At 42.6% G+C, this 17,977-nt stretch overlaps 1 protein-coding gene across 4 annotated transcripts in view; it reads left to right on the top strand.

The window, feature by feature from the left end:
- Positions 1 to 17,977, top strand: part of Rell1 (RELT like 1) — a 90,367-nt gene that overhangs the window by 46,461 nt on the left and 25,929 nt on the right. For 3 of the 4 annotated variants that reach the window (XM_074042480.1, XM_074042479.1, XM_074042482.1), the window contains 2 exons: positions 2,374 to 2,610; positions 4,982 to 5,120. In XM_074042480.1, coding sequence (XP_073898581.1) covers positions 2,374 to 2,610; positions 4,982 to 5,117 — 373 coding nt within the window. In that variant the 3' untranslated portion in view covers positions 5,118 to 5,120. Of the gene's footprint in view, positions 1 to 2,373; positions 2,611 to 4,981; positions 5,121 to 12,732; positions 15,586 to 17,977 lie in introns of those variants that run through there. The other variant, XM_074042481.1, reaches the window with a different exon arrangement.

The raw sequence follows: 17,977 nt of genomic DNA on the forward strand, positions 1-17,977 counted from the left end.
ATAGCTTTCACTTCATTGTGTTGTTACAAGAAATGCAAAAGATCTTTATGAACAATGGCGATTAGATGAACAATGAGTTGGTTTGGGGATCCCTGCTATGTGCTATTTTTGTATTACCTGTACTGGTTTTTGGTAAAGGTTGTGGAGCACTGTATTCCTTCTTTGGTAGTTACAGGTAACTTATGTCTATGCAGTTTTCCATTCTCCTACAAGGAGCATGGATTGAGTGCCCCTGTGTGCTGGATACCGTGCTGGCCCCTCCCTTGGAGGACTCAGTTGGTGAGGACGGGAGATGGGTGTGTGATCTTTACAGTGGGGATCCTGAATGTGCTGGAGGAGAGGTGTGCACTGGAGGCTCTGTGGGCTCTGTGGGCTGGCCAGAAGTCAGAGACGTTTAAGGAAAGGGTATCATCCGACCAGCGGCTGGTTGTGGGCAGAAGAAAGTCTAAGAGAAAAGGTGAGGGAGCTCGAAAGTGTGGGATACGCCTGGGAATGGTTGGTCGGGGGCTGCCAGAGAATGTGTTATGGGCATAAGCAGAAGCTGCAGGAAGGTAAACAGGAACCGAGGGACAAGGTATGGAGGTTGGGTTGGATCTTTTTCTGCTTCCTATGTGGGCTGTACACCCAGCATATCTTCAGGGTAATGCATTCATCAATCTGACTGGGTTAGATGTGCCTTTTAGACAAGTAACTCAGGATTCTGGGAGGCGGGCATAGGAAATCCTGGTGATGTAGTTGACAGACACGGGGAGTGATTTCCCATTTAAGCACAGACATTTGGTGTTAATACCGTATTAGGTGTCCTTATCTCAGTCTTTATTGGGCATTGGTAGTGCCTGTTGCTGGGTTTTGTATCCAGCTGGTACTTGATAAATGCTTCTAAATCCGTGCAGTTAAATGCATGAACTCTCCTTTCTAACACATGGTATGGAGTGGACATCGTTTCCTCTGGGAAGGTGCTGCTGGGTGAGGTTTTTCTTTTTTTCAGTACTGGGGTTTGAACTCAGGGCCTACACCTTTTAAGCCACTCTACCAGCCCTTTTTTTGTGATGGGTTTTTTGAGATAGGGTCTTGCAAACTCTTTGCGTGGGCTGGCTTCAAACCACAATCCTGATCTGCTCCTGAGTAGCTAGGATTACAGGCATGAGCCACTGGCGCCCAGCTGCTGTGTGTTTTTGTTTTAACAATTTTAGGGCATGCCTGTAGAGCACTAGGGATCTTGGGGCTATCCTCAGTCATGTCCTGTACCTCTTTAAAAGTGTGCAGATTGGTTGCTTTTCAGCAGCCCAAAGGTTGGTTTCTGGCACCACCAGTCTTCCATGTGCCCTGGGGCTCTTGCTGTCTCAGGTGTCAGGCTTTGTGGGCTGGGCTGCTCCACCTGCACGCACGTGTGCCAAAAGGCTGGTTCCTGGCCAGTCTGGCCCTGTCCTGTTCTAATCCCCTCTTTTTTAGCACCAAGGAGCTCTGACATGTGCCTTTTACAAGTAGCCGATATCTGGCGCATATACTAATGCTTTTTACATTTTGGTTACTCTGGCCAGATTTCTTCTCCATTGCTGAAGTGGTCTCCACTCTTTCTGAAGCACCATATATGTAGCATGGTGGTAAGAATGTGGTGTCTGGAATTCAGCTTTCTAGGTTCGGATCTCAAATGTGCTTATCTGCTGCTTGTTCTTGGCAAGTTGCTTAGCTTCATCAATGACCTTGTTTTTAAAATGAGGAAATTGATAATAACTATGTCATCATAAGGTTTTATATAATACATACATATATATATATATATATATAATTCTTAGACAACTGTTAGCTCTTTTTATTATTAGTGTCAACACCCTCAGTTGTTTTGAGCATCAGTTTTGTTATGTTGACCTAAAAGCTTTGTTCCTTTGATGTAATAGTGAGATTGGGTTGAGTATTTTGATTATCTTAAGTCATCTGATTATTCAGTTGGAATTTAAATTTTTCTCTTCATCAGTGCCTGTGTGTTCAGGGCATCTCTTTGCTTAGAGTTCCAGGCAGACACTGGACTACGTGGAAAAAATTATTATGACAGCGTGAGAAGGGAGATGAGTGTTATAGAAAGAAACCTAACATGCAAGAGAGTGTCGTCGTTAGAAGCAGTGGTGAAATCCACTGTGGAGGTGCTAAAGCACGTCATTATTGTTTGAAGTGAGCTGTCATCACAGCCTCAGGGTCCTGAGAACTCAGTGCTGCTGTGTAAGATGAGTTCACAAAATCCGTGTGTACAATTGAAAGGTGTACTTTGTTTTTGCAATTTAACTCTGTTTCTTACCTCACAGTGAAAGCCACTGCCTTTGCTGGTATTTCTTCTAAGTAACCAGTTCTACCTTTTCCTTTTTCTCCCCACCTTAGCCCTGTGACCCCCAGCACCCCTGGGAGCCCGCCTGTGAGTCCTGGGCCCTTGTCACCGGGGACCACCCCAGGGAAGCATGTCTGCGGCCACCACCTGCACACAGTGGGTGGCGCTGTGGAGCGGGATGTGTGCCAGCGGTGTAGACACAAGCGATGGCACTTCATAAGACCCACCAACAAGTCCAAAGATGGCCGCTCACGGCGTCAAGGGGAGGTCACCGTCCTCTCTGTGGGCAGGTAAGGCCCTTTGGGTACTTTTGGTTTGCTCAGGGCACAGTTGCTGTGGTTGCAGGTTTGCACTAAGCTGTCCTGGGGAGTGTGTTTTCCTAAGCCTAGCTCAGGTCTGGGCAGTGGGCTTCTTAGATGTTTTTTGGTTTGAGTCCTGGATGTCTCCAACAGCAGCAGAATCCTGAAGGAGGAATCCCACTGATTGCTAGATCAAATGAGAGATGGGTTAGTTAAGGTAAATAAAAAAATTGCTTGGTCTGCTAGATAGAACCCAGACTCTCAAGTGTATCCAGAACAGACATCTCCATTCCACCAGTGCAACTCCAAAGCCAGAGACCAAGCGGTCAGTGGGTGGCCCTTCAAGTAGCTGCCCAGAGTCCCAGGCCCCTTCCATGAGTGGCCCTGCGGGTCTGTGAGCAGAGGAGAGTTCATGAGGGGTCTTCATGAAGTGGGCCTAGGAGTGGAGCATGGCATTGGCTCACATGCTGGCTAAATCGATCACTCAGCCACACCCCACTGCCAGGCAGCTGGGAAATGTCATGTGGCCATGTGACAGGGAGGAGAGGAGATGGATCTGGTCTGGAACTTACCAGTCTTTGCCATCTAAGAGCTCTGTGAGTCACAGTGACTGTTTTCTTTGAGGTCACTTCTGCTGTGTCCTGGGTGCCTCAGTCCTAAAGCACTGAGTTGATGGCACCATATATATCATCCTTCTTTCTCTCTGGACAAACCCCCGGGAAGGGCAGCCTAGACTCACTGCATCCTCCTCACTCAAGTCTTGGCACCACTGCTTACCAACATTTACTTCATGCTGTTCCTCACTTTCCCCTCAGAGGGGAGAATGACAGTCGCACTCACCTCAGAGGGTTGCTGTGAAGAATAAGTGAAACAAGCCGTGTAAAAGCTGTAGACCAGTTTGGGGCACTTAACACATTCAAGAAATGTTGGCTGTTTTTAAAGTTATGATGATGATTTTAACTCAGTTGAGTTTCCTCATGTATTGTACAAGCCACGAGCAGACTGAGGACTGTTTGCACTTAACAGCAAAACAGTGCAACTCACGACCAGTGTTTTATTAAGAGCGGAGTCATGGGAATTTATGAATGTCAGTGAATGAGAACCTGGAACTATTTGGACAAAGCATACTTTGTTTGCTTTTAAAAAAATCTTCTAAAAATTTCAACTCAGCTTTAACATAGCATTTTCAAATGCTCCCGACCCAAGTCTTCTTCTTGGACTATGGCTATGAGGGTCATTTAACAATTACAGGTTGTTCTCAGCATGTGCTGTCTTAACAGAGTCTTCCAGTTTGACAGATTGGATCTGTGTTTACAGTTTTCCCCTGTTCTTTCTTCACTTCCTACAGTCTTCCTTCTCCCCAGGGTTGGTGATCTCATTTTGAACAAATAAGGAGAATTTTATGTTAGAGCGTTTTAAGGGGAATTAAGACCAGAACTAGAAAGAATCTGTTATTGAAAGACTAGGAATTTGCTGAGAATGTTCCAGATAAACAGTCAACCTGTATAAATTTCTTTAATTCATCTCTTCATTCTTATGAAAATCTCTTTTTTAATGTCTTTAAGTTTTCCCTGAATACTTAATGCAAATTAAATTTGTCTTTAAGCAGCACTGGGGATTGAACTTAGGGCCTTGCGCTTGCTAGGCAAACACTCTACCAGTTGAGCCAGATCCCCAGACCCCAAATTTGTCTTTAACAAGCAGAAAGAAATCCCCAAACCTGACCACCAACTAATACTGGTAAAATGCTTTGTCTGGGCTCTTCTGGTTGTGTGCACGCACACTCACATGTACGTGTGTGCATGAGCATGTATGTGTGCACATATGTGTGTGCGTATGTGAGTGTGCGTGCATGCGTATCCATGTGTGTGCGGGCAGGCTTGTGTGGCAGGTGTGGTTTCTGAGGCCATTTGGTCATGCAGTCCAGTCTGTAAACCCAGTGAGATTTCATTCAGCCTGCGGTGGCTCGGGTCCACGCCACTGTTGCATACTGCAACCAGGAGGCTGTTCAGCACTTGAGCACCTGTGCTTCCTAAAGCAGTTCGCATGCTCTGTAGCATAGCCAGTGTGGTTGTGATACATTTGAAGGAAAATCAGCTGGTAAGTTAGGCAGGGTTGGGAGTTTGTGCCCTCCTGTTGAATGTGCTTTTTATTGCTGTCCTGACTTTTGGCTGAGTTTGCGTGGAGTCCTCTAGCTGGGTGATGTTTGATTGACTTACACTCAATTTTGTGCTGAGGATTGAACCCAGAGCCTTGCATATGCTAGGCAGGTGCTCTGCCACTGAGCACATCCTGGTCTATTGTCTAATAATTCTGCTTACTGGAAAAGCAAACCCATCAGAACCCTTCTTCCCCCCCTCAGGTTTAGAGTTACAAAAGTGGAACACAAGTCAAACCAGAAGGAGCGGAGAAGTTTGATGTCAGTTAGTGGAACTGAAAGCGTCAACGGAGAGCTGCCTGTGACACCTGTGAAGATAGAACGAAGCGACACAGAGTAGCAGGTGAGCTATAGTTTGGGTGAGTTTGAGGTTGGGCTGGTGTGCATGGTGGGGAGAAGGTACTGAGAGCCTCCCTGAAGCCTGTGACCTAATAGAAATGGGATAGCTTTCCTGAGACCGGTAAGACTGAGGGCAGCTGAGCATGCTTACTTATTTGACCAGAGCTTCTTGTAAACAGGTTGTAGACTCAGTGCTGCCAGGGTCTTGGCCTATGTAATGAGTATATAGGATTACATATGAGGCAATATGGAATGGTGGGGACTGTGGAAAACTGGAAGTTATGTCACATATTGGTAGGGCTTGCATTAGTTAAGGCAGGAAGTGCCCAGCATTGCTACTTCATTTACTCAACAAAGGACAAAATCCAGACTTAAGATGTGAAATAACCACATGTTTTTAAATGTTGGCATCTTCTTAAACTTCCTGCATAAAACCACATAGGCCAAATGACATGTATTTTTGTCATTTGTAGAGAAACTGATCTGCAAAAGGCTGGAGTAAGCAAGCCAGTGCTTTTTCCTTTGAATGAGAAACCGGTTTTATATGTTAAGTCACATCAAAGAAAATAACCTCCTTCAATAGGAGCATTACTCTGAAATAGGACTCAGTAGGGAAACTTCTCTGAGATATGCTCAGTGGCAATATCACTCTTTCTACCAAGTATTTTGAAATATTGAATGCTTCTTGGATTGGCATTTCTAATTTTGGAAGATACTACACAGAAAAATAAAACATAACCCTGTGATACTGCTACCGATTTAGCTTTTGTCTCATGCTTTCCTTTCTGTTCTGCTTGAAGAACATTTATGTTTTTTATGCTTACTATGTGTAAAAGGGAAAGGAAGCGGGGGTGCTCTTAGAGCTCAGAGCTCCAACGAAGCTGTCCTAGCCTGAACTTCAAGACAGGAGAGCTGAAGAACAAAGGGAGAGAGGGTGAGGGTCAAGGAGCTGGCACATGGAAACAGCAGAGTTGAACCTGGGCCCGGCTGCCAGGTTCAAATTCTAGTTGCTACTCTTAACAGGGGAACCGAGGGCAGTGTGCCCAGGTTTTTGTGTCTCCCTGGCAAATGGAAATGATGCTACCTGACTCGAGGGGTGGCAGTGAGATTTCTGTGGAATAGCATGGAAGCCCAGGATCTAGCATGTCAGAGCTGCTTGGTCAAGCTGCAGGTTGCTGAGTAATTCCCTTGGTAGGTGGGGCTGAGTAGAGGGGAGAAGTGGTGCTTTGGTTGAAGATTCTGCAGTAAACTACCAGGCTTGGAGGAGCTGAGGTATTGCAGAAGGAATCTGGAAGAGCTGTGCTCCTGAATTCCCTAAGGCATAGGGGTGTTGATATTGATAACTTTCTGATGATGCTAGTTCTTGCGGTTTACCTTTGGGGAGATCTGGCTTCTTCCTAGTTTAGAAGGCAAATAGAGGCCTTTGTTAAAGAGGAGAAACATGCAGAAAAATCTGTCTTTTTGTCTCAGTCAGTTCTGGAGGCCTTGAGAAGGGAGCCAAGAAGGATGTCCTATGATACATATCTCTAGTGTCATTGTAAACATCCCCTGGTGGGGCTGACATGACTATCCAAGTTTAGCAGATGAGGAAACTGATTTGTGGGTTGGGTAGTTTACATATCAAAGGTCACATCTGAAAAGAGGAGCCAAGATTTTCATGTGGATGACTGCAGATTTATTCACAGCCACATGTCCATCAACCTAGGATGCTCACCAAGAGACAGCCCCAGACCCATGAGTGGAGAACATTTCCAGATGACGTAGAACTTTATGGTCTGATATGGTAGCCACTACTCAGCTGTGACTAAGTAATTAAAGTTAGTTAAGTCAATTAAAAGTAAAAATTTAGTTCTGCACTTACATTAGTCAGGTTCGAAGTCTTCAGGAAGTCTGCTCTTTGGGCCGTTGCAGACAGAACACTTTCCTCATTGGAAAAGTTTCATTGGGCAGAGCAAGTGGCACCTTGGAAGTTAGATGTGGACTACTGAGTGACCTTAGTAAGTTAGAGTAGCATTCTGACTAAAGGCAGTGAAGATTTGCCTGTCTGGGAAGAGAGGTGGCTGGCTAGTCAAGTCTAAGACCAGAAAAGCCTGGCCAACTTAGCTAAAAAGAAAGTGTGGGCCATAATGACGTGCATGTGCCCACCAGCGGGCAGTGGGACCAGCAGTGGAGCAGGCTGTCTGCTTAAGGAGTCATGGCTTAGAGTCAGGCAGGAACTGCAAGGTGACCCTCTTGTCACACTCAATCGTGATTGGACCCTTGCCAAGATTTGGAAAGGTTAAAAGAATTAGGATTACTCAGCTGGCTTTCTTGGCCCCAGTTCTGTCAGATTCTGACTACAGGAATTTGATCTTACTGTCTGAAATCCTAACCACGTATAACTGAATTAGGATTTGATATTCTCTGCAGAGCTTCATCATTTGGATATAGGACTTAACTGTCCTTATCCCTGCTTTGATCGAATGTGAAATAAAGATATTAAGTGTGCTGATTTAAGGAGAGTGCCAAGACAGTGTCTGGGATATGGCTGGCTGTCAGCAGAGGGTAGTTACTCTGGGATGTGCCATCTAAGGCAGCAACATTCACACTAGTGCCCTTAGAAAGGAAATGTAGTCTTTGGGCCTCTAGCGCTTTCCAGTTTTGAAATTAAAAAGAAAAAATTTTATTGTGGAAGTTTTCAAACTCAACAGAGAGAGAATAATATTTTGAATCCCTATGACCAAGGACTAAACTAATTATGATGCAGCTTTGGGGTACTCTGTACCTAGCATGCTTTGAAAGGCCATCTGAGGTTTACTTATTGAATATTTAGGACAGCAGTAGGTAGTGCAGAGTTTAAGCACCTTGATTAGAGTTGTCAGCAGGAAAATGATGGAGCTTAATGTCAAACCTAGGCAACCTGGCTTCAGGTGTCATAAACTTCATCCAACTGGTGCCATGAAAAGCAGGTCTCAGGTTGGGGACCTGCTGGGTGACCACATCAGTTTACCCTAACAGAACATGAACACTGAAAAAAGATGGAAGAGTGGTCATTAGTGTTCTAAAAAATATGTGTTCATTAAAAATTTTCTTGCTATTTCTCTTATATTTTCCAAGAAAAAGTATGTTTAGGGTATTCAATATGATTTGGTTTCTCAACTAGAGAAATCTGAAAATTTTCCATTTGGGCCAAAATCTTAGGTTCTGGACTGAATCAGAAGATTGTCCCTAAAATATAGCTAATCCAGCAGTGAAGGGTGTTCTGTCTATATATCTTTTATGTAGTTGAATATAGCCTGCAAAGTTGTATTTTTCCCAAATTTTTGTTAAAGTTGAATTTTTAGCTAACTTTTTTTATTGGAATACTTAATTTCTCCGTAGAGTAGATTTGAATATTCAAATGATCCACTCATTGGTTAGGTTTCTTTTTCCTTTTTTGAAGGTTTTTTTTTTTTTTTTTTTTTTTTTTTTAATAATATCTAGACTTAGTTGATCCCCATAAGCACATGTTCTGCACCTGTGGATTAAACTTACCAGGGATTGAAAAATATTTTTTTAAAAAAGTGTGTCATACCAAACACTTACTCACTTTTTCCATGTCACTATTCCTTAAGCAATACATGGTAATACTTACATAGCATTTGCATTGCCTTTGATATTGTAAGTCACTTAGAGATGATTTAAAGTACACAGGAGCATGTGTATAGGTTGTATGCAAACACCCTGCCATTTTGTATAAAGCATTTGGGCATCCTTAGAATTCGGTATCTCAAGGATACTGAGGAGGACTGGAGGACGAATTCTGAAGGGAATGTTATCAAGATTGGGGCAGGGTTCCTTTCTACCTCTTTTCCTTGGCTCTTTTGAAATACAAAATCAGATGTTTGTCCTCTCCTCCCCCTTCTCACTCTGCTTTTTTGACTGGAGTTCTTTTTTTTGTAGCTAGTTCTAACTTACACCCTGCCTGATTTATTTTGGCAATGCTGTTTTAAATGGTTTCTTTTCTTCCACTGAAAATGTGTTTGGATTTCTTCTTAGAAGAATAAGCTTTTGTTCTTCAAAGTTAAATAAATCAAATTGCTTTCAGTCTCCAAATGCCGCTGCCTTGTCTTCATTGTTGTAGTCTTTTGCTTTTTATAAAAATGATACTGCAGTAAGTATTCTATATTGCATGTTTCTGACATCTGTATTCCTTTTTCCATTTTATGATTGTGTCTTATCTTACTGAAAGCACTGATTTGGTAAGTTTACATAACAATATTTCAAGCATTTTTATTTTAAATTAACATTTAAACTATTTTAATAGTTTATTTTAAACTAATTTTTTTTAGCCCCCTTTTTAGGTGAGACTGGCATTTGAGCTCAGGGCTTCATGCTTACAAAGCAGGTGCCCTACTTCTTGAGTCACACCTTTAAGTCCATTTTGCGCTGGTTATTTTGGAGATGGGGTCTCTCAAGTAGCTAGAATTACAGACATGAGCCACCAGTATCTGGTTTAAACTCATTTCTTAAATGGATTTTAGGGTTTTTTTGCTGTTAAGTTGTTTGGGGTTCTTTATAAATTTTGGGTATTATCTCCCTGATAGATACATAATTTGCAAATCTTTTTCTCACTTCTTTGTAAGTTCTCTCTTCGTTCTTTCCTTCCAGTGCAGGGAACTGGACACAGGATCTGTGCGTGCCAGGCAAGCTGTCTGCCACTGAGCCACATCCCAGCCCCCACTTATTGCTTCTTTTGCTGTGCAGAAGCTTTTTAGTTTTATATAATCCCATTTATGTTTTGACTTTTGTTGCCTGTGCTTTTTGGGGTCATACCTAAAAATCCTCACCTAGGCCAAGGTTACAGAGATCTTTCCTTATGTTTTCTTGTATATAGTTTTACAGTTTTTTAAATCAAAGCAAAATTATTGTTAGATATTTATTTTATTTAAAACTATTTTATTATGAAAACTATTACATTAATTTTTATTTTAGTCATTTTTAGTGATTAAAAGGTAGATTTTAAATGGTGTAGATTTAATTTAACTATGTCACTTAATTGTGTCACTTTGGCAAGTTGCTTAACCCTCTTCAGCCTCAGTTTCCTTCTGTTTAAGATGGAGTGTTGCTGGACTTAAGTGACATGATGTATGCATAGTTCTTAAGTCACAAGTGGACTTATTTATTAGGCATTTCTCAAGCATCACCTTTTGGCACTATGAATCTTAAGAACATTGCAGCTTTGCACCTGGGACATCTCAGAATCAGATAGTATTTGGCAAGTCCCTTAGGAATTTGAGCCATTTTCTCATTTATGTTAAGGAGGCCTTAGAAATAACCACTTCCCTCCTACAAGAGGTGGAGTCAAAGTAAGGATCGAGGGGTTTGGAAGTTTTGCTGACTCCATTCGTTTTATTTAAAGATCAGAGGAGGGTTAAAGGAGAGCACAGTGTGCACTGATGTGTTCTGTGCCTCAGTGCTCGCTGCACCACGTGCATTGGTGAAAGTTGACTTTTTGCCAAGACTGTTTCGAGGCTCACACTCTCCTGAGCATTCTTGGCCAATCACAAGTTGGTTTTCCTGGCCCTTAGTGGCCTCCTTCCTTTGAGCTTGGTGTCAGGGACCCTGGTGCTCCTTGGGGGCCTCCCTGAGGTTGGCACCATTTTATTTGCATTCTCTGAATTACTTTTCTTTTGTTAAACTCTCCAGGCAAGAAAGTGGGAAATGCCAGGTACCACTAGTTAGTTTAAATTAAATCAAAAAGGTTTCCTGTGTGATAGAATATCCCTTCATTTAATTCATTGGTCTTATAGGGGCATTGGAATATACATTTATAAAAAGAAACTGCACCTGAAATAGGCATAGATAAAGCCACCTGGACTTTCAGTTGCTGGGCGTATTTCTCAAGGAAGGGTAAAGACGTGTTTTGTTTGATGTCTGTTATGCTCCTGTGCGGAAGGCTTTCCATGGAGTCTGTCTGAAGGATGGAGGTAAAGAGAGGTATCGTCTAGTACCTGCTGTGTGAAGAACAGATAGGTGGAGCTGGCCAGAAGAAGTGAATAGCTGAGTGAGAGCAGAAACTTAGAGGAATTTTAGCCAGGTGTGGTGGTACATACCTGTAATCCCAGCACAGGATTAGGAGGCAGAAGGATTTCAAGTTCAAGGCCAGTTTGAGCTACGTATTGAGACCCTGTCTCAGAAACTTGTGTTCTAAGTTGTGAGTGATAGTATCCTCATTTTATAGATGAAGAGCCAGGCACAGAGGAGTTGTTGTCCCCAGATCCCAGGGTGGATTAGTGAGGGAGGGGCTTGGAGCCAACGTGCTCAGGGTTGTGCAGTGTCCGGGAGCTTTGCTTTTCCTGGCAAGGAAACAAACAACATATCTTTCTCCATACAGCCTGGTGGCTCACAGTGGCCGTCCTTCACACTCTGGGGCCTCCAAGTGGGCTGGGCTCCTGTGGTCTCCTGAGAAGAAAAGTCATTGACTTCTCAAGCTCTTATCTAGACTGGGTGTGGGTTTGTGAGCATCCAGTTCAGTCTTCTCCAGATGGACCAAGGAGACCAAAGTCATGGACGTTAGATCTCAAAGTAACTATGATTGCTAGTTCAGTTCCGTTCATGTACAATTGTATCTTTGAACAGGACTTACTGGGTCCCATGAGGCCTTGGGCACACAGCAGTGACTAAGATGGACAGACAAACAGAGGTCATGCTCCCACAGAGGGAGCTGCCATTCTAGCTTTGTAGTGGACTTTTCTCCTTTTGTGTCCTGGTTCCCTAGTATCACAGACTGACCCTGGGGAGGTCACTGTGCTGGTGAAGGTCAAGCTGATAGTTAATTACAGAGTCTGCACTCGGGCCACCGGATGTCCTTCCACTGTTTCCAATGAACAGATATTACAAATGTCTGACATGGAGTCATTTTTTGAAAATGACTTATTTTCATTTTCATTTTTGAAAAACTTGCAATAATAAGACAAGGCATGATAAAGTATTCAAGTAGCATAAAAGTCTGCAGGGTAAAAAATTAAATCTTAAAAGTAAACAGTAAGTCTATTCCATCTGCATCCCCAGCTCCCGTCTCCTTCCCAAGAGGGGACTGCGGTTCCCAGTGTCCTGTGTTTCCTTTCTGAGTTGCACTATGCACATACATGCTTACCAACATGGCTACATGTATGTGAAGCCCCCACCCCTTTGCTGCTGTGTCAGTGAGAGCATAGGTATTATGAGTCCCTGAGTGGAGTTTTCATGGTACCCACACGTGGTTGATGAGGACTCAGTTTTTACAATTCCACATGAACTGAACTGCAAGGGGCGAAAGTGCGGGATGCATTTAAAGTTACGTGCCCCATTTGTCCTTTATGGTTGGGAATAGCTCCAGTACATTTATGGCTCTAATCTGGGAGTTTTGTGCAAACCTACGCGCATAATTTGCTGTCATCAGTGATGGTGTTCTGTCTTAGCTTTGTTCTGTGCATAAAAAAAATACTGAAACGTATTTGTCAGTTCTCAGAGTTTAGACTACCTGCAGAGGTTTTGGTGTTCATGTGTTTTGAATCACCAACAAAGCAAGCCATTTCCTTGTAGGTGGGGATTACCTGTTCTGACTGGTAATTGACCCTTGGATTGCTGATCAGTTCTCCCCTTCACTCTGACAGCCCTGACAAGAGGGATGTGACATCTCCTCACTTCACTATGGAGTCTCTGCAGCATTGGAGGCTCGTGAAGATGCTGGAGGACCTAAAGATGACTGGAGGGGGCCCCAGGGAAGCCCAAAATGAAGTGCTTTCTGAGACGTTTTTGCCTATAATTAGAAAGAAGATGGAATAAATAGTTGGAGCCAGGATTTTTGAGAGTACTAACACTAAGTACTTTAAGTAAGAAGTAGTGCCTGTTTTCTATAAATCACAGGGCATAGAATGTCTAGTGGTTTCACAGGGTAAATCTGGAATCAAGACATCTCATGCTGAAGATGTGGCCTGTCACTTTTTCACTGTCATCTTGGGCATGCTACTTTGCTGCTGGTCCCTCAGCTTCTCCCGACTGTCAAGTGGGGATGAAAATGCTGACTTCATAGGGATGTTGTTCCTTGGTGCTGAGTAAGTACTGACTCAGAAAGTGTTAGATGTTTATACTAAACAGGTTGAGTGTTCCTAATCTGAAAATACGAGATCCAAAATGCTCTGAAATCTGGCACTTTTGAGTTGCAATATCATGCACTCAAATTAAGATTTTCACATTTCAGCCAGTGAAGTCCATGTAAATATTCCAACATCCAAAAACCTCCAAAGCCTGAAATATGTCTGGTCCCAAGCATTTCAGATAAGGGACAAACTGTACTGTATCTGGCAAGCTCTATTTAAACACGTGGCAAGTAAAGGTGTAAAAAATTAATGTTTTTGATAGTTCTTGATTCTCTTGATGCACAGAAAGGCCAGGTTAGACATAACCTATGAAATAGCAGTAGGATTGTTTGCTTGATCATCAGGTGGAGGCTTGTTGGAGGCAAGTCAGCTGAATTCTAGCTCAAGCCAACAGAGAAGCTGTTTCATTACTTGTCACAGTAATGCCATGCTCCTGTAGCTTGGAGGAGACATTAAGCCAGAGGCGTGTTGAGAATCTGGAAGACTGCTGAATTGCATTGGAATAATTGCCAGTTGAATCCTTGTTTTTCTACAGACACTATCTCCTATTTGTTGTTGTTTGTTTGCAGTACTGGGGGGTTGAACCCAGGTCCTTGAACTTGCTATGCAAGCACTCTACCACTTGAGCACGCCCCAGTCTTTTTGCTTTTATTTTTAGTTTTCTATTCAGATAGGATCTCATGCCAACTTTGCCAGAGGCTGGCCTGAGACTGCAATCCTCCTACCACTGCTGCATCCCAAGTAGCTGGGATTAGAGGCATGTAGCATCATGCCTGGTCACATGATCATTTTTGATGTTGGTTCCATTTTACCTGACAGAAAGTGCTCTGAGTCTCACCTTCCCCAGGGCTGATAAATCAGTTATTATCATTTGGGAAACTCAGCCTTGCTAAATATATAAGCACATTTGTATTGCTAAGAGGATATAAATGGCAACTTTCAGACTTCTCAGTAAGATCCAAAACTACTATCAGAAGATTCAGCACTGTAAGAGTATATAACTTCTCATGAGCATTATTTTAAAAATGTCAATTTAATTTGCAAGAATATACACTTCTGCCTGTGCTACTTAGGAAGTAAGTTGGACCCAACGCCTCAGGCTTGATAGACAAGTACTCCACCACTGGAGCCATGCCCCCAGTTTCTAGTTTTTAAAGGGACCAGGGCATATTTTCTAGAGGATCCTTTTCTGACAAGGCTCATATAAATCCTTAGCAGAGGTGTACTACTCTGTCTGTGGAAATTAAAATCATAATAGTTATGGCTTCATCTTCTCAATGCAGAAATCTAGTAAGCAATAAACTTGTAAAAGACAGCCTCTTGGCTCCACATACATCTTGTAAGTTCATTTTTTTTGTCCATGTGTTTCCTTTTATGAGAGAAATGGTTATACATGGGATTTCTGTATTGTGTTTCCAGTTTAAGAAGGTTTTTCTTAATTTCTTCCAGCTTTAGCACTTATTTGTGTAAAACTGAAATCGCCCAGAGAGAAAGAGATAGGGAGAGGTTGGGTTTTTTTTTTCTTTCAGTGGGACTGGCATTTGAATTCAAGCTCTGCCACTTGAGCCTCACCTCCAGTCCATTTTGCTCTGGCTGTTTTGGAGATGGGATCTCATGAACTATTTGCCCTGGTTGGTCTAGAACCATGATCCTCCTGAGCACGGGAGCTCCCAAGTAGCTGGGGTTACAGGTGAGAGCCACTAGTGCCTGCCCTGGTGAGATCGGACTTCTTAAATACAGTGGGGCTCCCTGGTGACGGCAACTCTTGTTAGCCTCCCGTGGTATTTATGCCATTCTGTATGTACATGGTTCTCATTGCTGGAGGACAATCTGGAAGGCACCCTTTAACATTTTTATTGGTGCACAGTGGCAAAGAAGTACTGTTTGAAAGTGTGGATTTGTTTACCAGTAAGGATGTTTCCATGAGTGTAGACTGAAATGAGAGTCGAGCAATGTGAAAATCACCATCACAGTCTGCACTTTTCAGGGACCTCATTTCACCCACAGAAATAAGGCCTCAGGTGGAAATTTACAAGCTAGAGTGTGTGGTGTCTTCTTTCTTTCTCGGTTGTCATTCTGATAAGACAGGTGTTTCCCTGGAAATTCATAGCTGCATGCTGTGAAGAGCTGTGCTGCCTTTTAGTAAGTATGTATTTATAGAGATCAGAACCAAAAGAGTTTAAAAAAGATTCTCTTTCCTTTTTCTGCTTGGTTTCTGATACTAGTAGTGAGGACTTGAAGCTGAGTTTGTATTTCCCATTGTTTTCTCTCAAAGCTACTGTGCCCAGGGCAGTTTTTTTTTTAAATTTTTATTTTATTCCTATGTGCGTACAATGTTTAGGTCATTTCTCCCCCTTACCCTATCCCCTCCCTTCCCCCCTCCCTCCTTTTCCCCCGCCTTCCCCTCACTACCCGGCAGAAACTATTTTGCCCTTATCTCTAATTTTGTTGTAGAGAGAGTATAAGCAATAATAGGAAGGAACAAGGGTTTTTGCTGGTTGAGATAAGGATAGCAATACAGGGCATTGACTCACATTGATTTCCTGTGCGTGGGTGTTAACTTCTAGGTTAATTCTTTTTGATCTAACCTTTTCTCTAGTTCCTGGTCCCCTTCTCCTGTTGGCCTCAGTTGCTTTTAAGATATCTGCTTTAGTTTCTCTGCGTTGAGGGCAACAAATGCTAGCTAATTTTTTAGGTGTCTTACCTATCCTCACCCAACCCTTGTGTGCTCTCGCTTTTATCATGTGCTCAAAGACCAATCTCATTGTTGTGTTTGCCCTTGATCTAATGTCTACATATGAGGGAGAATATACGATTTTTGGTCTTTTGGGCCAGGCTAACCTCACTCAGAATGATGTTCTCCAATTCCATCCATTTACCAGCGAATGATAACATTTTGTTCTTCTTCATGGCTGCATAAAATTCCATTGTGTATAAATACCACATTTTCTTAATCCATTTGTCGGTGGTGGGGCATCTTGGCTGTTTCCATAACTTGGCTATTGTGAATAGTGCCGCAATAAACATGGGTGTGCAGGTACCTCTGGAGTAACCTGTTTTCACATTCTTTTGGGTATATCCCCAAGCGTGGTATTGCTGGATCATACGGTAGATCACTCAAAAGAAGAAATTCAAATGGCCAGAAAACACATGAAAAAATGCTCACCATCTCTAGCAATAAAGGAAACGCAAATTAAAACCACACTAAGATTCCACCTCACCTCTGTTAGAATACCCAGGGCAGTTTTATTCAGCCTCAAAAGGCAGCTGTTGAAGAGAGCTACTGTTGTTGAGAGCAGAAAGCTCGGTGATGGTGATGATCCCATAGCTAATCTATGGCCACATATCGACTGCTTAGCCCCAGGCCTCTTCCTCAGCTTGGTGCATCTGTCATCTTATATGAACCTGCGGGCAACCCTGCTAGGGAATGCTACAGGGATGGATGGCCCAAGGCTCAAATTCTGGTGATAGGGGTCTGGGTTTGAATCCAGATCTGTCTTTGTTAGCCCAGCCCACTGTCCTGCATGCTCACTCCTTAAGGGCAGTCAGATCTCTTGCAAAACACTGTAAATGGGAAACTCTTCTTGGTTGAAATGAAAACTTCTACAGTCATGAAACATTCCATTCCAGGTCTAACATCCTCGTCCTTGACTTAGTTATTTTCCTTGATACAGAAATGTCTAGATGTAACAGAGCATGTAGAGAAGAGGCCTAAAAACAGTAGAATACCTATTTATCTAGCTAACAGTCTAAAGTTTTCCTGAAAATTTCTCCCATAGTTTTTACTGTTAGGACCATGTTTATATTTCTCCATCTCTGGCCATTGTAGCTTTTTCTGTGCTGGAATGTTCCATATGTATTGACTTCTTCCTGAAAGTAGCCTCAGACTTGGTATGACTCTTTTTTTTAATCCTCATAGCATATGCAAACATTTGATTATAGTATACAGTGACTGTTGGTTTTGTTTTGGTAAATAGCTTTCTAAACTGGGGAGAAACACCTGAAAATTTAAGTCACAAGTATTTAAAAAAATTTTTTTTGTATATTCAGGGGTTTCTCGATGTATCCCCACTGTGAGTATACTTTACTTTGCTCAGTTCAACCCCTTCCATTGCTTTCCATTATCCATTCCCTCCCATCCCCAAGTTTTCAGCAGCTTTCTTGCCAGGTACACAGTACGAATCCTTGGTTCTATAGTGCTGGGTTGTGGCAATGACTTATTTTATTATAACTAAAAACTTGATTTGTGCCATTTTAGGGGACAATGTTTTATTTCCTTTTTAGCTAAGGGGATAATGGTCCTTTGCCCAACTCATCTTATTTGGGAAATCAATTTTAATCTCTCTGTGTCATGTTTCTCCTCTTTCGTAACCACTGTACATCGTGTATGAGTATCTTGAATGATAGGAAAGGATACATGGATGATGGTAGAGTGCACGTCTTGAAGGATGAATAACATAAGTAATATGTTCTTTTGTTGTTTCAGCAAGCTGGCTTCATATCTCATTTTGTTTAGCATTTATAGACAAACGCAGGTTTGGCGGATCAGAGTGTGTTTTGCTCCTCACCCTTGTGTAGGTTCACCTGCAGGGTACGTGTGTTTCAGTGCACACTGGCATTGCTGGAATTACTTGGTTTTCTCATCTTCAGGAACAAGAAAGGGTGCAAAGCTTTTAACGAGGTGCAGATAACTGTAAAAAACCTTTGGAAAGTAGAAAACAATTTCACAAGTATGAGGGCTGCTTTTTTTTCTTTTTTG

Source organism: Castor canadensis, chromosome 9 (assembly GCF_047511655.1).
Source record: "Castor canadensis chromosome 9, mCasCan1.hap1v2, whole genome shotgun sequence".
Taxonomy (NCBI): Eukaryota; Metazoa; Chordata; class Mammalia; order Rodentia; family Castoridae; genus Castor; species Castor canadensis.